At 30.1% G+C, this 22,890-nt stretch overlaps 1 protein-coding gene and 1 long non-coding RNA gene across 2 annotated transcripts in view; one reads left to right on the plus strand and one right to left on the minus strand.

The window, feature by feature from the left end:
- The window catches only part of LOC138940307 (calcium/calmodulin-dependent protein kinase kinase 2), an 89,930-nt gene that overhangs the window by 7,682 nt on the left and 59,358 nt on the right, over positions 1-22,890 (minus strand). Inside the window, exons 6-9 of the mRNA XM_070309087.1 lie at positions 17,500-17,860; positions 16,133-16,329; positions 3,929-4,291; positions 690-880 (exon numbers count right to left, since the gene is read on the minus strand). Of these exons, the coding sequence (XP_070165188.1) occupies positions 690-880; positions 3,929-4,291; positions 16,133-16,329; positions 17,500-17,860 (1,112 nt within the window). The remainder of the gene's footprint in view (positions 1-689; positions 881-3,928; positions 4,292-16,132; positions 16,330-17,499; positions 17,861-22,890) is intronic.
- Positions 7,398-22,890, plus strand: part of LOC138940309 (uncharacterized) — a 160,154-nt gene continuing 144,661 nt past the window's right edge. The window contains exon 1 of the long non-coding RNA XR_011447976.1: positions 7,398-7,825. This is a non-coding gene — a long non-coding RNA (uncharacterized lncRNA). The remainder of the gene's footprint in view (positions 7,826-22,890) is intronic.

The raw sequence follows: 22,890 nt of genomic DNA on the forward strand, positions 1-22,890 counted from the left end.
AGAATAATGAGACAAATCAATTAGTATAAAAAAAAATTGTTTTTAAGAAAATTATTTACAATGTATTTTTTTAAATTATTTGTTTTTTTTGGCACTAATTAATTTGTCTTATTATTCTGTACATAGAAGTATTACGGTAAAATTATCGAAAACTGAATATTTTACGAAATATTTTATTTTCTATATCAAAAAATGTCAGATTAAAATATAAAATAACTCAAAAAGTACTTAATAAAAAAATACTTTGTTATAGTGTTTTAGAAAGCTCTCGATGTCAGCTACAAGAATACTAAATAAAAAATTTCCATTTAAAATTTTAAAGTTGACCTTCACATGACCTTCAAATAATTTTCCAAGGTCAAATCATTGTCACCATCTTATGGCCCCCTTGAAGCCACACAACTTTTGTTTGAAACATTTTTCGATTTAACGCAGTGTTTCTGAGATATTTGAGTGGGTCCTTTAAAATCGGACACCCTGTATATTTCTACAGAGACATTCTTCTAAACGTTCGAATAATAAAACTTGGCTCTTCTCGAATATTTGTGCTATCGCTATTGCGGCGCGAGAATGAGATTTTGTAAGATAGAATTCTATTATATATAAAGGGCATGAGAAAATTTTGAAATGGGATATATAAAAGCAATCTGTAAAAAATATCCTAGCCCTATGAATACAATAATGTTTACCTGCCGCTTGTGTGCCAATCATAGGAGTCCGGCGCGGAATTGCTTCTTCCGGCCTCGTGAAAACGTTCTGTCTTTGCGTCTCTCGTCGTATCGTGTTGCGGTGAAGAAGATACGGCACCTTCTTGTCCGCTCGCCGATGATTGCGTACCGTTGTTCGCCGTTCGTCCGAGTCGCTTAGGCAAGAATGGATTCTGAGGGGCAAAAATAATTTGCGTTTCGTTTTTCCTTAGTTTTTTGCCCTAATAATCGCGGAGCACTTTGAATGTTGACTTTCTTCGCAAAGTTCGCGAATCGATTCTTCTTATCAACGATAAAAATGCTAATTCGATTTAAAAATCGATTTCTTATGCAAATTTCAATGAACGCGAATGAGGAAAAGAAGAATAAATGTTTCGATATCGAGAATACTGCGATTTGAACGCACCAAGAATTTCGCGGTTAAAATCATCCAAAAATCATGCAAAATCGAAATTATCGATTTCGATAATCGGCTTTATATATCGATTTTCTTTCGCGATTTATCTTTCTTGTTATTCGTTATGTCTTATTATTATTGCAGAAATTATCTATTATGCTATCCGAATATTAAAGTTTAGTAACCATATTTTTTTATTCAATAAAAACAAGTTGATGTCATTGTCTTCGAGAATCGTGGATTTTGTACAAGCCACTATTATTTAATTAAGATATAATATATAATTCAATACATAATATATAATTCAATAGATTAATCCAAATAAAATTTTCTTTTAAATTAAAATTCTTCTAAATATCTATAAACCTCGTGTGTTATTTTCATTAATTAATTACACGGTTTACTTCAAAAGTCGAATATGGTAAAAAAGATATTGCTTTTTATAATTAAAATTATAAAACGAATCATAAATAACGATTCTTCCAAATGAATTCAATTTTTACATCTCGATAAATATAATAAAATATGTAAATTTAAAAAAATCAGTGATAGGATTCTTATAATTAATTATATTTATTAAACATTTTTAAAATTAAATATTACATGTATATTGTGTAAGAAAACATTGCATTGTTTTTTTTCAATAATTATGTGATCGTCGGTTGATTATGGTCAGTTTATGTGTGTTGTTGTTGGGAGATGTGTAATCATATTATTTTGCACGGTTAAGAATTGTAGAAAATTTTATCAAATATATTTTTCTGCTTTCACAAAACACTTTTTTTTTTTTTTTCATTTTAATTTTAATTTAAGATAATCACGATGAAAACTATAATGCTATGAATATCGTAATGCTACACATTTTATATATACGTATTATTTTCTATTATATAAATATACAATATAATAAATTTTAACTAATAACATGAAATATTTTTTTGATATAAATAAATTATAAGTCAAAAATAATTAACGCGCGCTAGATGTCATTTTGATTGTTACACGAGGCAAAAGCCGTGTTCTCTCTCTCTCTCTCTCTCTCTCTCTCTATCCTCCTTTTCTTTAGAAAGATAAATAAATACAACTGTTGCAATCTCTGGTATTTTACAGCGTGCATATAATGAGATATTCTATCGATATTGTTAAAGCATGCTGAAGCCTTACTGAAGTATTATTGATATTTAGACAAATGTAATCGTATGTAAAACACAACTCATCCAACACACCAATGTAATCCGATAAACGATCCTCGATATTTGTCGACACGCTTTCAGTAATTATTTCATTATTAAAGAGCATGATTATACATAACCGGTTAAATATCGTTATCGAGTATCTTGTATTTGTATTTTGTAAGATTAAATGTGAACACATACATCTATTGACATTATCGACGTACACCTGTCGAAACTGTCGTTATGCAATATTTACGCGTCGTTATAGTGAAGTTAAAAGAATACACATTGGAATATATCGTTGCGACATTTTGCGAAAGCGATTATATGGTGGGGTCTACTTTTTAATATCCACGTATCACGAATTCTTTCAAATTCAATTTCATGAACGAGTTGCTCCTGACTGAATTCATTCACGAGAGGATTGCATAACGGTAGATATTATCAGAATAGATGAACAACGCTCGTAGTATTATGACTTTTTGACGATGGAGAAGGAAAAAGAGAAAAGAAAGATTGCATTTCGATAAAAACATATATTTAATAATTTATAAACATATATTTAATAATTAAATATTTAATAATTTTAAATATATAGGCTGTCCCATTTTAAAGGACCCACTCAAATATCTCAGAAACACTGCGTTAAATCGAAAAATGTTTCAAACAAAAGTTGTGTGGCTTCAAGGGGGCCATAAGATGGTGACAATGATTTGTCCTTGGAAAATCATTTGAAGGTCATGTGAAGGTCAACTTTAAAATCTTAAATGGAAATCCCCATTTTTTATTTAGTATTCTTGTAGCTGACATCGAGAGCTTTCCAAAACACTATAATAAAGTATTTGTTCATTAAGTACTTTTTGAGTTATTTTATATTTTAATCTGACATATTTTGATATAAAAAATAAAATATTTCGTAAAATATTCAGTTTTCGATAATTTTACCGTAATACTTCTATGTACAGAATAATAAGACAAATTAATTAATGCCAAAAAAAACAAATAATTGTTTAAAAAAATACATTGTAAATAATTTTCTTAAAAACAATTTTTTTTTTATACTAATTGATTTGTCTCATTATTCTGTACATAGAAGTATTACGGTAAGATTATCAAAAACTAAATATTTTACGAGATATTTAATTTTTTATATCACAATATGTCAGATTAAAATATAAAATAATTCAAAAAGTACTTAATAAAAAAATAGTTTATTATAGTGTTTTGGAAAGCTCTCGATGTCAGCTATAAGAATACTAAATAAAAAATGGGGGTTTCCATTTAAGATTTTAAAGTTGATCTTCACATGACCTTCAAATGATTTTCCAAGGTCAAACCAATGGTACCATCTTATGGCTCCCTTGCAGCCACACAACTTTTGTTTGAAACATTTTTCGATTTAACGCAGTGTTTCTGAGATATTTGAGTGGGTCGTTTAAAATGGGACACTTTGTATATTTAATTCTATTCGAGAAATCGTTTGATAAATCTAATTGAAAATGTCTATGCACGACTATGAGAAAAAGTGAAGATTTTAAAAAATTCTGATATATCTTTTCCATAATTCTCTTGCTATAATGCAACGCTAAAGTCGTTTTCTCGATCTTGCCGAGTCTTTAGGATTAAATATACAGCCTCTTAACACTTACTTGGAAACTATGCTGTTTCAACATATTCTTGACCATAAGCAAGGTGCCAAGTCTTATGACTTCTTCCTCGGTGACGGTGACCGGTACGCGACAGTTATCGGCCTCGCTCGGCAGTGGTTCGGTTGAGTTATTAGTCAGCCACGAGTGCTGTTTCATCTCTGAGATCGTGATCCTGCTTTCTGGCACTTTATCCAACATCTGCCCGATCAGATCGCGCATATCCAGAGACATGCGATTCGAATGAAATACGAGCGGTTCATTACGAACGATTTCATGAATGGCTCTGCCATCGGACTCATTCCAGGGTAGATGTCCGGCGACAAGCGCGTACAACGTGACCCCCATTGACCATACATCGCAGGGCTTGAATCAAATATATTCATGATCAAATTTTATTTTATCGATTCGTTAGATAGTTGTAACGTGAGATTTATCATTAATTAGAGAGTAATTCGTCGTTTTAAAAAATTAAAAAAATATTTAATATTTACTATTTATATAGGAAAGTTTAATTTAAAATATTTCCTGGTATATATCGTTAAACTATAAAATATCCTAAAGCAACGTTATATAAATATATTAATACCAATGAATAATATATTGATATTCTTTATCTAACAATAAATCATACATGATTGATTTGATAAAGAAAACTGTTCGATTTGTCGAGCAATCTAAATGAATTTTTATTGACGACATGTAGTATCATTTTTTTTTTTTATTTCGAAGCGTAAGCCAAATATTTCTATATAGTGTTATATAGAATATCTAGTCATCATTATATCTAAATAAATTGTTAATTTAAATAACTTGTATGCCTGTAGCAGTAAAATAAAATATGTCTTGATCAAAGATTTACTGAGAGAATGCATTAAATGTCGCGAATGCATTAAAGTGTCTCATTAAATAATAATATATTTTATATAATGTAATATAATATAATTTATATAATGTAATACGTTTAATGTAATATACGAATTTAAGCTTTTGTACAGTGCGTGGGTTGGACGGTTGGGTTGCATGATCGGATTATACGGGAAGATGACGTTATATAAAAATATTTACTATTGCGTATTATAATGTAACAGGTTTCCTCCTTATAATATTGCTGATTTTTTGTAATAACAGCGTGACATTTTACTTCGACAAAATTAAATAATGACATTTTTGCTGTTTTAAAATGTAAATTTTAATCATGAGAAAAATATATGTGAGATTATGTTGTTTTATTTTGCCTTTAGAGCAATATTTTATCTGCCAATGATTCTTCTATACCGAGAGACGTTTTTATCATAATCGCATAAATTATTATACGTTAGTATACGTTAGTTTTTGCGTTATTTATTAAGCACGTTATTTATTAACATTTCATTGTAAATATTGTATTATGAGTTCTGTACTCTATGTATATATATAGTACACAATACAATATTCGAAATATATACAAATTGTTAATAAATAATATCCTTAATAAATAAATAAATAATAAATAATAGTCAATAAATGAAATGGACTTTTATTATAGATTATTTTGTAATAACAGCATCATTTCGCAATATTAATACTATTAAAAGAGTGTTTATATATGTACGAGCCAACTGGCAATTTATTGTTCGATTGTTATCACAACGTTTCGACCATATGGTTTTGGTCCTTATCAAGTGAACTAAAATTACAATATTAAATAATGATAATCCTGTTACAAAAATGAAATAAACAAATTTATGTACCTGCATTAGTTAAAGTTGAAAGAGAAAAAAGTCGCTATGTCATAATGACACACCGTGTCAACCTCTCTGTTTAAGATACCGAGAAAGACTAAAGGACCTTTATTAATCTATCGTATATGTTATTTAAATTCTCTGTATCCTTTAGTGAGAGTTAACAGTGTTGTCATATTTTTTAATAAAGAACATTTCAGCTATTTCTCTCTTTCTTACATGTTTTTCAGTATGCAGAATATCACATCGACTTTTTTCAACCTTCGGAAATCCATCTATATAAAATAATAGGTAAGAAAACCCAATTCTTATGTATTTTTGCAGGGTTGGAAAGTAACGCGTTACCGTTACTTTTTTTTTTTTTTTTTTGGTAACGGTCGTTATTTTTTTCTGTTTGTAACGGTAACGTCGTTACATTTTTAGAGTAAAGGTAACGAATCAGCCGTTACTTTTATCGTTATTTTTTGGTTCTTTATTATCTTGTATTTATTCAATACATGTATTTTTTGAAAAATATTTTGTAGCCTTCTATCATAGGCTGCATTCTGATAGTCACTGCCAGTACTGAAAATCTATAGTAACGTAAATTATAGATTTTACAATATTGACAGTAAATATTGGAATATACTCTTAATAATATCAATGTTTCTCTTATCAATATTTAAAAACAATGTTTGATAAAAATTTTCGACAAAATTGAAATTTGTAAATTACAATTTAAATTCCTATAAAGATAAGTGTGATAAAAAGTAAAGATATTAATATAAAAAATTAGAATCATTAAATAAGTTTAGTATAAAAAAACACTCGCTATATAGAGACTAATTTAGAGTTTTTAATTGTAACATAGATTATTACATTTAATATTGATTATTAAATAATTTTAGAATCTAATAGCTTATTTTAGCATTAAACAAAAACATAAAAAAAACAAAAACCTAACGAAAAAAATAACGAATCGTTACTTTCCAAATAACGGTAACGGTAACGCGTCACTTTTTAAAATCAGTAACGAGTAACGGTAACGAGTTACTTCTTACCAAAAATAACGGTAACGGTAACGCGTTACTTTTATAGAGTAACGTTCCCAATTCTGTATTTTCATCTCCTGAACACGAAAAACTTAAAAATGGAGATCGGACTCACAAAGGGACTCGAAGGGAAACGCAAAAATCCAACCAAACGCGAAAATTCAACCCATGTCCGAGGGATGCATTTTTATTAGTAATAATTCACCCCTGAGATATAGGGTTAACCTAACCCCTTGGGTTAGGTTATATCTTCCGGAAGTGGAGCTCCCCACCCCCCGTAGGAGGGTGGCGGAATCCACTGTGTCCACGCATTACACTTTCCCATCCACATATTAATAATTGTAGGATGGACTTCGCTTCGCGTTATAAAATATGGATTAAATTTTCGCGTTTGATTTAAGTTTTGCGTTTCTCTTCGATTTGCGAGTCCGAGCGCCATTTTTAAGTTTCATATTCGTGTTCAGGAGGCAAAAATACATAAGAATTTGGGTATTCTTACCCATTATTTCATATAGATGGATTTTCCGAAGGTTTACCAAAAAAAAAAAAAAAAAAAAAATGATTAAAAGCTACCACGCGCTTAGATTTCTCTTATTACAGATTGTTCTATTACAATAATCGTGATATTAATACTTTTGTTATTTGTATCACGCTCTCTTTCTCCTTCTGTCTGTCTGTCTGTCTGCCCCCCTCCCTCTCTCACTCTCTCTTTCTCTCTCTCTCTCTCTCTCTCTCTGTAAAGAATTTTCGCGCGATCTTGAACGTGACGTCATGACGTGACAGAATTTAGGCGCGCACGTAAGCGCTGTTTACTTCACTTGACGCGTAGTCGGTGCGCGAACGAGTCACGTTCGCGTCGTGCTCCCGAGCGAATTTTGTGCCGGGCGATCTAGTGACGAGCGATCGTGCGAATCTTGGTGTATTAACTGGATTCACGGGATTATGATGAAAAAGTGTTTCTCGGTTATCGATATCGGCGTCCATTGTTGCGCGTATCCGGCGAATCCGTCGAACCGGCGTCCGAAGGATTCCCATTCTCGACGTTCATTCGACGAACTTCGCGAGTGTTTCACGTGTCGAGGAGCATCGAGGAGCATCGAGAAACATCGAGAAATATCGAAGGGCCGGTGGATTGATTGAGACAGGTCAGGTTATCACATGTATGTGTTTTGTACGTGTCCATGCATATATAAAGCTGCTACTATGTATTGGCTATATATATTTGTCTCAAGAAAGAGAGAGAGAGAGAGAGAGAGAATTGCGTGTTAATATATTTTATTTGTTTCCTATACATTAATAAAGGATAGAAAGTAATTACAGCTTGTCCTCTCTTTCTCTTTATATGCGTATGGCGACGACAATAAATATATAATATTCTATCGAATTATTTGTTGAATTTTGCATAACGGAATTTTCTCGTGCGATGTAAGAAAGTAAGAACATTTTCCTCTTTCGTTGCGCAGTTCTAAAATTTTCATCATATTCTGTGGAATTGTCATAAAGGAAATCGAAAATTTAGACAGTTTTTAAAATCATTTAAAAAATTTATATGTAAAAGACAATATTTACAAAAAAAAAAAAAAAAAAAAAAAAAAAAATTATCGTCGTTACATCTCACGAGAATTTTTGATACAATTAATCAAGTATCAGTAATTTAAAAATTCAATTATTTCTAAATATGTGCTTTCTCAATATTTTATTTATTAATTAATAAATTTATTTTAATTAAATATTATACATATATTTAAATTATAGATTTTCTTTCTATTAAAAAAAAAAAAAAAAAAAAAAAAAGAATAATCTACAGAAAATTTTTACAACATTTTTGGTAATTTAATATTGAATCCCATCAGCAAATATTTAAGTGAGAAGCACTCTCGAAATATGCCACTAGTGTTTAATGATATTTGGGAACCGTTAATTAAATTGCAACTCAATGCACATTGCACTGCGATTACAACGGAACAGAATATGGAATACAATGTGTATTCTGACGCAGTATAGTTAGAATGCTTCATTCGCGGAAGTTACGCGGATATTACGGGAAACCTCGGCGGCGAAAGTTTTGCGAGTTCCGCAATGATGAGATGTCGGCGCGTAATTAAGGGAACGATTAATTAAATAGCATCTGCAAGAAAAACATTGCCAATGACGGCGCAAACATCGCGCTGGCTTTTTCGCTTTTTTTTTTTCTTTATTTTAGGATGGGAAGGACTCAGCGTAAACTGTAAAATTCTCTATTAGTTAAAATTTATTTTTAAAAAATTTGATACGTAAGGATTATTTTTACAATATTACAAATATGTGAAAAATATGTTTTTCTTTTAAACGATATACAATATTTTGAATTTCTTTCCACCCGTGTGTCAATTTTCGATATATAAAAAATAATTGATTTTTCTTATATTTTCTATTTTTTATATACAGGGTGTCCCATTTTAATCTCCTCAGGCAAATATCTCAAAAACCAAGCCCGGAAGAGAAAAATGTTTCAGACAAAAGTTGTTTGGTTTCGAGGGGGCCATGAGATGGTACCATTGGTTTGACCTTGGAAAATCATTTGTAGGTCATGTGAAGGTCAACTTTAAAATCTTAAATGGAAACCCCCATTTTTTATTTAGTATTTTTGTAGCTGACATCAAGAGCTTTCCAAGACACTATAATAAAGTATTTTTTCATTAAGTACTTTTTGAGTTATTTTATATTTTAATCTGACATTTTTTGATATAAAAAATAAAATATTTCGTAAAATATTCAGTTTTCGATCATTTTACCGCAATACTTCTATGTACAGAATAATAAGACAAATTAATTAGTGCCAAAAAAAAAACAAATAATTGTTTAAAAAAATACATTGTAAATAATTTTTTTAAAAACAATTTTTTTTTAATACTAATTGATTTGTCTCATTATTCTGTACATAGAAGTATTACGGTAAGATTATCAAAAACTAAATACTTTATGAGATATTTAATTTTTTATATCAAAAGATGTCAGATTAAAATATAAAATAACTCAAAAAGTACTTAATGAAAAGATACTTTATTATAGTATTTTGGAAAATTCTCGATGTCAGCTACAAGAATACTAAATAAAAAATGGGGGTTTCCTATTAAGATTTTAAAGTTGACGTTTACATGACCTTCAAATGATTTTCCAAGGTCAAATCATTGTCACCATCTTATGGCCCCCTCGAAACCAAACAACCTTTGTCTGAAACATTTTTCTCTTCCGGGCTTGGTTTTTGAGATATTTGCCTGAGGAAATTAAAATGGGACACCGTGTATATAAAAAAATAATTGATTTTTCTTTTACAATTTTCTGTATTCCAGTCGAATTTCTCTCTTTAAATAAAAGATTACTAACTGTTCTATTTTACAAAAATCTATCTTTGTGCACATTATATCATCCGTAAAACAATCTGTAAATGTCAAGCTTCTATGTTTATTAAATCCACAAAGAAAATGTTTCTTATCTATAAAAAGCTTATGGGAATCCAGCCTCAGAGATAAACACGTCCATGAACTTTATATTCTGTGACATTTAAAAAATATTCTTAGTCGATTATAGAAATAGGCGTAGACGATGCATAAATAATACGCAAATCAGATCTTTAAATAATTAATTCCTTCCAATTTGTCTCATTTAAATTGTATGTTATATTATTATTCTTTGTAATAATCCAAATGTTTTTCTATGGTAGCTCTGATTTTTCAAGAAATATGAAGGTTGAGGCAAAACATACATGTGGAACTATTTCCGAGACGGCTCGGAATTTGTAGTGAATTGCTTACACACGTTTATATCCCTTAATTAAACAACTTGCTAACCGCTAAATTAGTTAGATTTGTGAGGGAATTTCAATAACGTTAAAATGCAATATGCACGATAAGTGAATGCGTGTTGAGACTCGTGGATATTACTTTTCTATGCAACTCTTCACTTTGCACTTTTACAATTTAGATTATTTTTTCGTTAGAATAAATAAATAAAGTATATTTTTGCATTGTCCCAAGATCTTACGATTTCTAAACAAACATGAAAAATTCCAAACTTTATCTCACATTTATATCATATACAAGATTTTGTTGAGATAAAATTTGCATACATATTGGAGATTAATTAAATAATAATATTTATTTATTTATTTATATCGCTGAATCTTGCTTCGCGTTATTAAATTTTTATAAGTTTTTTCATTTAATTTTTATTATAGATTGCTTTGTCTCGCTCTCTCTCTCTCTCTCTCTCTCTCTCTCTCTCTCTCTCTCTCTCTCTCTCTCTCTCTCTCATCACCTGTTTCATTAATTCTTATGCTTTTCCATTTCTTTCATGAAATTAATTTATTCTTTCATTTAATTGATTTATTCACGATAGATTCAATGCAATTCATCGAATGTAATTTTTGAAAATAGATACAAATTAAATTAAAAGTAAATTTAAAAATTTATTTAAATTATAATGAAAATTAAATATTTGACATTGAAGCATATTGGAATAAATTCAGGATTAAAATATCCACAGCGCGAAAAGAGAGATTATTTTTGTCGTGAAAATAGATTCTTAATAAAAGGGAATCGAGAATATTTCCCTGTCAAGTGAAAGAGAAAAATTCAAAAATGATATCTGTAAATGCGTGCGTAAAAAAAAAATGACGACTGAAGAAGCAAACTTACCTACACATTGCTCAAAATTATTATGGAGAAACTATGATAATACCGAAGGAATAAAAAATAAAAAATATTTATATTCGTGAAAAAAATGTTAAATCTTGGTAATTTAAAAAAAAAAAAAACAGGTACTATCTGCGGAAAAACATTGCAAGCGTCAAATTTATTAGTTTAATATTTGAATGGATAAAGGTAAAAAATATATTGAATTATATATACGCGAAATATATATTATAAAGTTGTGTGTGTGTGATTTATATATAAGTATATGAGAGAGAGAGAGAGAGAGAGAGAGAATGTGAAATAAAAATAAAAGTATTGCAATAACAATTTATATGAAAATATTATTCTCAATAATATTTAATTGAATATTCTTTTGTCAAAAAAGAAAAGATTTTTATTGATTATTGTTAAACTTTCGAAAGAATTGGCGTTCTGTCACTGCTACTTCCGAGAATCTCTTTAATAAATCGGAATAAAAAAAAAAGAAAGAAAGAAAAGTCAGAAATTGTTCACTGAAATGCAAGGATTGCAGAATTCGATGAAGTTAACATTTCAATAAATGTTCAGATTCAATTGAGTATGTTGTCTGCGGTATAAAGTTAATTGATATTTTCCATCAACAATAAAATATATTATCCGTCTGTCCGTAAATATAAAAGAGAAAATATTTCTATTCCGAGAGTTCATCGATGCTCAAGAAAACTTTTAATTTTATGTTATATAATACACTCCGATTTTATTATGATCTTTCTTTATTTTTCTCATATTGAGATCGAATTCAATCCTTGGGAATCTTTCAAACGACTTTTTGTGTTTTTATTTAGGGATTATGAACGATTTAACCGGGATTGCTGTAAAATCGCGATTTCCCGCTTCTATTCATTAGATTAGATATTAGACTAGTGGTCATTTATTTTACAACGGCACTTTGTGGCCTGTTGGATTAAGCTTAATCGAGCGTGTAGATCCGCGGGTCGTGAACCGCTTATTATAGATATCGCCTTTCCTCGATAATGATACGGCGGAAATTCAAGCGATCGGTCATGGTGCGTTGATAAGGTCAGGCGATAATGTAACAGTCTCGGTCAAGTAATCTTGAGAGACATACAGGGTGTCCTAGACCCGTACACCCCTTTTCTTTCAAAAACTAAGTATTTTAGAGAAAAACGTTTTCAACAAAAATTGTATGGTCTTGAGGGGAACATAAGATGGTGTCATTGGCTTGACCATGGATGGCATCGTTAAGATCAAATCAAGGACATCTTTAATTTCTTAAATGGAAACCCCTATTTTTTATTGCATATCCTTATAGCTTACCTCGAGAACTTTCCAAAACACTATAATAAAGTATTTCTTCATTAAGTACTTTTCGAGTTATTTTATATTTGAATCTGACATATTTTGATATAAAAAATTCAAATATCTTGTAAAATATTTAGTTTTCGATAATCTTACCGTAATACTTTTATGTACAGTTTGTATCTGTTTGTATTGCATTTTATTTTATTTTTATTTCAAAGCGTAAACAAATACAAAGTGATTAAAAAATGGCCAGCGCTCAACTTTAAGGTATTTTAATTTCATTAACGTCATTCAATAGAGAATCGTTTCTACCCGTTTGTATCACGTTTCATTTCGTTTGTACCTCAACCGGTTCGGGAAGTACAGCATTTTTCAATTTTTCAAAATTAATCTGGAGCCCGACTTTACCATTATTTAATCACTTTGTATTTATTTACCATTTGAAATACAAACGAAATAAAATGCGGTACAAACAGATACAAACGAAATACAAACGAACTATGTTATTAACTTTTAACTTTTGTAAAATCGGGCTCCAGATTCACATAGTTTGTTTTTCCTCTGACGAAGTCTCGATACGCTAACTTTTTCATCCACAATCATGTATTTCGATTGTGGGTGTTATATTATTGTTCGACGCGCGTGAACGTGGAACGCTCGTAAACAAATTATAATTTATTATAATTGAGAGAAATACGAAAAAGAATTAAAAATCAGAGATATGAACAGAAAACAGAGATATTAGAAAATAAAAGTAAAAAAAAAAATAAAAATTGAAATCTTGATCATATTAGCTGATTATACAGGGTGTCCTAGACCATCCGTACACCCCTTTTCTTTCAAAAACTAAGCATTTTAGAGAAAAACGTTTTGAACAAAAAGTGTAAAAAAAAAACAAATAATTATTTTAAAAAATATATCGTAAATAGTTTTCTTAAAAACAATTATTTTTTTATACTAATTGATTTGTCTCGTTATTCTGTACATAAAAGTATTACGGTAAGATTATCGAGAACTGAATATTTTACGAAATATTTTATTTTTTATATCAAACTATGTCAGATTAAAATATAAAATAACTTAAAAAGTACTTAATAAAAAAAATACTTTATCATAGTGTTTTGAAAAGCTCTCGATGTCAGCTACAAGAATACTAAATAAAAAATGGGGTTTCTATTTAAGATTTTAAAGTTGACCTTCACATGACCTTCAAATGATTTTCCAAGGTCAAATCATTGTCACCATCTTATGGCCCCCTTGAAGCCACACAACTTTTGTTTGAAACATTTTTCTCTTCCGGGCTTGGTTTTTGAGATATTCAACTGGATGGATTAAAATGAGCCACCCAGTATATACAATGTTTAACGCGAATTCAACACAGTTGCGACATGCTACAAATTATCTTGTTACTGCATCAATTACATTGCGCGCTTCTTTGTCGATTCATCATACCGTACACTCGACTATTGCATTTGACTCATTTGCAGACTATTTGGAACGAACGATGCGACGCGTACGTCTTTAACGGTTTCAATTAAAGTGCGTTTAATCGGTCGATCAACTGAGAAGGAGGCCGAAAAGTCTTTTCTACTATAATCACGAACGTACACTATGAGAGAGGTCCTTGATCGAGAATCGAGAGACTCTCGTGTGATGCATGTAGGTTAATCGGCACGTGTCAGCTCTGCGATTCGAGAGGTCATTGCTTGCGGATGGAAGTGACGTGTAATAGTCGTTCGATTTATCGACTTTTAATCCCGCAGAGCGAGATCAATCACCGAATACGTGTTACTTGTTAGCTGTTGTTATGTGGTTGTTCCTATGTCACTGTGATGCATATTACGAACGCATATTGCGAGTATATCGCGTATCACGAACAAAAAATAACACGTGATTGAACGCTCAAAAAAATTTTATTTTTCTAGAATTACTCTAAGTATTATTTTGAATCAAACTTCAATTAACTTAATTAGCAAGTATTAATTTAACTGAGATATAATATCTTACCATCAAAATTTCTATATTATCTATATTATTCTAGATTCTTTATTATTCTCTAATTTAATTTATCTTTCTGTATTAAATGAGAAAAAAGTAATATTTTTTTTTTTTCATATTAATAATAATATCAATTTAAAATGTTATTAACGAAATATAGATCATATAGATTATTTGGTCGATTAGTTGCCAATTAAATTATCTGGGATTTAAGTATTAAAGTTATCCTAAGAGACGTGATATAGAGACAAGAAGAAAGATGGGTTGCGCAATATAATGAAAAATTTGTGTAATAAATTTAAAAAATAATATTATTATAAAAATATTGCAGATAATAGAACTTTCTTTTGTATACTGGGTGGCCCATTTTAATCCATCCAGTCGAATCCATCTCAAAAACCAAGCCCGGAAGAGAAAAATGTTTCAGACAAAAGTTGCGTGGCTTCAAGGGGGCAATAAGATGGTGACAATGATTTGACCTTGGAAAATCATTTGAAGGTCATGTGAAGGTCAACTTTAAAATCTTAAATGGAAACCCTCATTTTTTATTTAGTATTCTTGTAGCTGACATCGAGAGCTTTCCGAAACACTATAATAAAGTATTTTTTCATTAAGTACTTTTTGAGTTATTTTATATTTTGATCTGACATATTTTGATATAAAAAATTAAATATCTCGTAAAATATTTAGTTTTTAATAATCTTACCGTAATACTTCTATGTACAGAATAATGAGACAAATCAATTAGTATAAAAAAAAAATTGTTTTTAAGAAAATTATTTACAATGTATTTTTTTAAACAATTATTTGTTTTTTTTGGCACTAATTAATTTGTCTTATTATTCTGTACATAGAAGTATTACGGTAAAATGATCGAAAACTGAATATTTTACGAAATATTTTATTTTTTATATCAAAATCTGTCAGATTAAAATATAAAATAACTCAAAAAGTACTTAATGAACAAATATTTTATTATAGTGTTTTGGAAAGCTCTCGATGTCAGCTACAAGAATACTAAATAAAAAATGGGGATTTCCATTTAAGATTTTAAAGTTGACCTCCACATGATCCTCCAAATGATTTTCCAAGATCAAACCAATGGTACCATCTTATGGCCCCTTCGAAACCAAACAACTTTTGTCTGAAACATTATTCTCTTCCGGGCTTGGTTTTTGAGATATTCGACTGGATGGATTAAAATGGGCCATCCAGTATGTATTTACAATTTAGATAATTTAGATAATTTTTAAATTATTATGATATAATTATTATGATATATCTGAACATATGTGACTTGCGAACGCAGAAATTTATAGATCTAATAGTTCGTCCATAAATATATACGCATCTATTATGCGTATATTATTAAATATATTTATTTATCGAAGAGAATAGATTTGTTTCATGATTCTAGATACTAAACATTGATTATATATTTGTTATGAAAATGATAATATTTTATGCGAGTATACTTACTGGTCCTGAGTATTGTGCGTTAGCAACGGATATTTCTGGCGCCGTGAAGGCCGGTGTGCCAGCTTTTCCCGATAATAATTCTCCAGGTTCTCTTAATTCCGTGCTGACTCCTAAATCAGCAATTTTAATTCTGTCGTCTCTGTCAACCAGTAGATTACTTGGCTTTATGTCACGGTGAACTATCTTCTGGTAATGCACTGCGCACATATAATAATAAATATTACATAATACCTTTTTTAATCATCGTATGCTATAATTTTGATTGGGATTTTAATTATAAGAAATAGGAATATTTTAGAGAAAATAATCACAAATTTTTTGTATTTTACACATATCTTGATATTGTTGAAGTTAAAAAATGATTATTTAACTGTTTAATATATTTCAGTTATTTATTTTTTGGCAAGATGAGATATTACAAATGTAAAGTTGATTATTATCTAAATAGCTTTATACATCTATCTATAAAGTTAATATTGTATTTTTTTCAAAATTTCGATATAATTTCTGAAGTTCTTGATATTTTTTACAATTTCAATTAGGTTTCTACAAAAATCAATCTTTATCCCAGAGATTATTATTATTTGTAAAATCTAAATTATCTTCAAATTAAAATTGTCCTAAATATTAAGTGTAACATACACATACTATTACACATTTTAAATGCAAAAAACTCTTCTCATTAAATATAAAAAGAAAGAAAATGCGAGCTGCCAATTTTACGTTCCAATTGTACGATGATTGGATAATACGTTGCAAACAAACCACATCGTGTAAAATACACTGACATTGTTTTTGAGTTTACGTAATGCATGTGACGCCTCTTCCGTCATTGATCCGCGATAAGCGCCGTGATCCGTAACAGGCGCCAAATATATTACATAAATCCGTCTGTCGATTTGCATACTATCATTTAACACGTAAGTGATAAACATAATGCATTGCGCATGCTAAATATAATCATATTCTATGGCACATGATCCAATTAAAGAGCTTAAAAATCTTTGAATCTCGATTTTAAGAATATATTTTGGAATGAATATAGAATTAAAAAAAAACTTAGTTTCTGATTTTATTATAGAGTTAAATAAATCTTAAATCTCGATTACTTAATTTCTTGTAATGCGATTACTAGAAAAGATTTTTTTTAAATGTATAGTGGATGTACAATATGTGTATATTAAGTTTAAATATAAAACACAATTTTTATGATTAATAATTTGATGAATAAATTTGATCAATAATTTAAAATTTTCTAAATAACGATACTCTCTCTCTCTCTCTTTAGGACGAAGATTGATCTGTAGAAATCTGATTGAAATGTATAGAATTCATTGACATAAATTATAAATAATATAATGACTCACAATATTCGACTCCCATGACGACGTCGCGAAAGTAACGCCTGGCTGTTCCCTCTGTCAGAGGATTTTCAGTGGGTATAAGGAGGATTTCGCCCCTGTGGACTAATTCGAAGACCAAGTAGAGATTGTCCTTGTCAGGATGGTCGAGTACTTCGACCAGCTTCACGACATTAGGGTGATCGAGTTTTTTCAAGATGGCAATCTCCTTGTAAACTTTCGCCAAGGGATCTGCGCCCGCCCTGCGGGGTGGTATTTTGCCAAATATCCCAGTTTTCTTCATCAATTTCCTCTTGCTAACTATTTTCATGGCGTAATGCACTCCGTCCTCCTCATTGTAGATCTTCTTCACGACACCAAAAGAGCCCTAAAATGCAAGCGCGAAATGATGTATAAATAAATACGCGAGAGCATATAATCAGCATATTCTTCTGTTCTCAAACGACGCCTGATCTTTTTGTAGATGTTTATCTGCATGGAATTCTCGATTACTATTATTTTTAATTTAGCCTTTAATTATTTCGCGATTCTTGCCGGATAAATGCATATTATATATTTTTGAGACACTTGTCATTTACCATACAGGGGAAGGATAATTTTATTCACACACGTTACAAATAATATATTTGCATAAATATCAATTCGTTATTTAATTTTGATTAAAATAAAAATTGTGCAAGTTTCCCTCGATAAAAAAATTATTTTTAAATTTTGTTTTTACCAAAGATATTATCATATTATTTAGAATTATTCTTAGAATAGCAAAAATTAATTTAAAATTTTAATTAAATATTAAATCGAAAATATTAGTTATTATTGAATTATCAATTATTAATTATTTATGTAATTCAATTATTATTAAATTGTTTTATTAATTTTATTTTAAAAAAGTAATCAATTACTTTTAGAGAGAGAGTGAATTAAAGTTATTTCAATTATGATAACAATATCGAGATTAGTTGAAAAAGTCATATTATATCTTAACGTTAATGGGTTAGCTTTTTCTCTCATTCTTATTCTCTTTTTCTCTTTCTCGCTCTTTTCACTTTTATTTTTACTTTCCAGTATACAGCGAGAGTTTTATAATAATTGAACAGTTAAATATTGATATAATGTATACAAATATTTTAGAAATATTTTATATATATAGTGTGTCCCATTTTAATCTCCTCAGGCAAATATCTCAAAAATTAAGCCCGGATGAGAAAAATGTTTCAGACAAAAGTTGTGTGGCTTCAAGGGGGCCATAAGATGGTGACAATGATTTGACCTTGGAAAATCATTTGAAGATCATGTGAAGGTCAACTTTAAAATCTTAAATAGAAACCCCCATTTTTTATTTAGTATTCTTGTAGCTGACATCGAGAGCTTTCCAAAACACTATAATAAAGTATTTTTTTGCTAAGTACTTTTTGAGTAATTTTATATTTTAATCTGACATATTGTGATATAAAAAATTAAATATCTCGTAAAATATTTAGTTTTTGATAATCTTACCGTAATACTTCTATGTACAGAATAATGAGACAAATCAATTAGTATAAAAAAAAAAATTGTTTTTAAGAAAATTATTTACAATGTATTTTTTTAAACAATTATTTGTTTTTTTTTGGCACTAATTAATTTGACTCATTATTCTGTACATAAAAGTATTACGGTAAGATTATCGAAAACTGAATATTTTACGAAATATTTTATTTTTTATATCAAAATATGTCAGATTAAAATATAAAATAACTTAAAAAATACTTGATGAAAAAATACTTTATTATAGTGTTTTGGAAAGCTCTCGATGTCAGCTACAAGAATACTAAATAAAAAGTGGGGGTTTCTATTTAAGATTTTAAAGTTGACCTTCACATGACCTTCAAATGATTTTCCAAGGTCAAACCAATGGTACCATCTTATGGCCCCCTCGAAACCAAACAACTTTTGTCTGAAACATTTTTCTCTTCCGGGCTTGGTTTTTGAGATATTTGCCTGAGGAGATTAAAATGGGACACCCTGTACATATATATATATATATTTTTTATATCGACAAAAATCCATACGAAACAATCGTGACATGGATACTAAAAGACATTGATACCTTTTAAGAGAAACGCGACGTATATCATGTGAAAAATCGTGCTTTATCGAATAATCTCGTGACTCTCTTTCCGCATCCTTTTACTTTAATCTTTCAACCCTTTCTACGGTTCAGCTACGCCGTTATCATAATTTGCATCGTATCCGTTTGTATTATAAGATGTGTAGTATAAGATGAAGGTCACTGGTGATGCTATCAAGAATGGAATAATTTTACAGTTCACGGTATAATCATCTTTGAGCGCATCCGGTTGGCGGATTATGGCGGACGTTTATTTTGTGATAAATATAAAGAACAAGAGCAAGATTTAATGAAATATTTCTAGTATATATACATATATGTATCATAATCTCATATACTGAATATGGCTTTACGAGGTTGATTTTAAACAACTTGATATTTATCATGAATAACTTCGAAAAAATGATCATTTATTATTAGAATGTTTCGTGGCATTTCATTATTAATTATAGATTAATTATTAATAGATTTATACAATTATCATACAAAACAATGGATTAATTTATTTTATATACAGGGTGGGGCATTTATATTGAGACACCTAAATATCTAAAAAATAAAGCAAAATAGAAAGAAATGTTTCAGACAAAAGTTGTTCGGTTCTAAGGGGGTCGTAAGATGGTTACGTAGCTACATTATTAAGCATGTCGTATTATGTATTATTAACTGAAGTTGTTGTCAGTCGACTCATCAATGTTAATTAATTTATCCGTGAGATGTATTAGTTCATCGCGCAGAAATAGCTCTTGATGTAAATAATATGGTAATCATAGCATAGTCGGGTTTTTTATTCATCTCGACGAAAACATTGCCATATAATTATGCAGAAGGAATCGATGTGTAATGACGTGGCTGGAAAAGAGAGAGGTTGGCTCTAATAGTCTAATACGTTGTTTATAAATACGGGACGATGATGATTTCGTGGATATCGAGCATATCAACGTCGCGGAGTTGAACCGATTAAACGTCAAATTGGCATTAAATTTCACTTTATTTTTATTTCGATGAGGAACTCAATTTTAAGTTTGCCGATGTAAATGGATGCGATATAGGAGAGAGATTGAATTAATAAAATTAATGAATTTGTCCCTTTCGTTCTTTTTACGTCGGTGATACTTGAACATAATCTCATGAAGGAGGACGTTTGACTTTTTATTTATAAAAAAAAAAGAGTAGGTTTCTCTTTATTTATTTCTTTCTTTTCTTCGGGGAAATCGATCTCGGAAATTCTCGGAGTGAACCTCAAGATCGTACGCTGTAAATTTCTCGTGCAACTGAAAGCTTCGCGCTTTTCATTTGGTTATGGCAAAGTGCAAAGTTATTGCGGTGGTTATCACGTTCTCTTTCTTGTATCTGTTTTGAATCCAATCACACTACGTTGAATACGTAAGCGTCGAAGCGAGCATCGCATTCTCTACCGCGCTTCTGCGTGCGATTTTATTCGAGAAAAATGTTTGAGCACCATTTACGGAATAATGAAACTCATTTTTTTGAAACGCGCGAACGACTTTTAACCTTTCTATTGTTATATATGAAGTTTATTCAGAATTTTCTTCAGTTGTCTACTTTTATTTACGTTTGGAGACGATTAAGCGTTTTTATTTAAATTATCTCTCACTTGAATCTATTTAATCAATTGAAAGACTAACACAGAAAACAAGTCCAGTTAGAGATAGAGAATATATATATACCAGGTATATAAATATGAAACCGGAATTTTTGTATAGAAAATACACGTTTATTGTATGAAAATGATGAAAAATATTTTATTCCAAGTATTGCCCATTGCTAGCTATACATTTTTCCCATCTCTCTGACAATTTGTCGATGCCACGCCAAAAAAACTGTCGCTTCTTTGAGGCAAACCAGTCAGCGAGCCATTTTCGTACATTTTCGTAAGAAGTGAAGCGCTGCTCAGCAAGTGCGTGTCCCATCGATGCAAATAAGTAGTAATCGGATGGAGCCAAGTCTGGTGAGTAAGCCGCATGCGAAAGTATTTCCCAACTAAACGCCTCAATCGTTTCCTTGACCGGTTTTGTTGTGCGCGATGGTGCATTATCATGAAGCAAAATCACTTTGCGTCGCCTTTTTTGATATTCTGGTCGTTTTTCACGCAAAGCTTGATTCAAATCGAGTTGTTGTTGCGTTTGAGCGTCATCCTCATCCAACAATGTTTGCAATTCGCTGTCTTCAAACTTTTTCGGTGGTCTTCCACATTCTTCGTTTCTCGCGTCAAAATCGCCACTTTTGAATTTTTTAAACCACTCAAAGCACTGTGATTTACCAAGATCATGCTCACCGTAAGCTTCGACAAGCATTCGATGCGATTCCGCACCAGTTTTCTTCAAATGGTAACGGAAAATCAATGCTGTCCGCAAATCGTAGTTTCCAGCTACAAAATTCGACATGTTTAACGCTATTAAAAACTATGCTGTTGTACGAAACTTGTATTGTTGTGAGTTGAAAATCTTTATCAGATGTCAAAAGAAGAAAATGGCGCCAATGACGCGGTATGACGGTAACTACATTGACAGCTAGGGCTATCAATGGGCAAATTCCGGTTTCATATTTATATACCTGGTATACATAATATACACATACACAGTCTCCCTGAAGAAAAGAACTGAACTCATTAGACAAGAGTTGTATAGTTTTTAAAACACTTTAGCAAATTAACGTTTATCCCTTAAATAGGTCGGTAACTATAATGAATAAGCAAATAAGCGCAAAGACGACGACGATCTTAACAATTTTTATCATTCATAGTTCTGCTCCTGCGGCCAACAGTCTTACCAGATGCAATGAATAATATAATTTATCAGCAATCCGTAATTGCTCCTATTTATTATCTTAATACTACTAATTATTTTTTATTGATTATTGAAAAAATACTCGTATTTGATATCGATAAAATTATATTATTCTCTAATTAGATACGTAAGCGCCGCGAAATGATTTCGCTCTTCAAAGAAAAAGAAGTGATCGTAAATCTTCTTATCGGCGAATGTAGCTTGTTAAAAACCGCGGATGTAATTGAAAAGGCTTTAGAATCTATCATAATATACACGAAATGAAATTTGTTCAGTGCGAGATATTTACAATATTTTTCCTCTTAGAATAGATTAAAGATATTTACTTGATATGTCGAAGCTACTTTTTTGCAAAGTTTCTAGCAATCACGGAATTTGCACACTCGTAACTTTGATAATTGAAAAATTATTCTGTTTATTGTTAAATAGTAAAATAGATGCTTTATTGGACAAATATAAAAAATGCGATTCTTTTTT

Source organism: Polyergus mexicanus, unplaced genomic scaffold (assembly GCF_030449975.1).
Source record: "Polyergus mexicanus isolate NDT 795.1 unplaced genomic scaffold, iyPolMexi1.0 SCAF_16, whole genome shotgun sequence".
Lineage (NCBI taxonomy): Eukaryota > Metazoa > Arthropoda > Insecta > Hymenoptera > Formicidae > Polyergus > Polyergus mexicanus.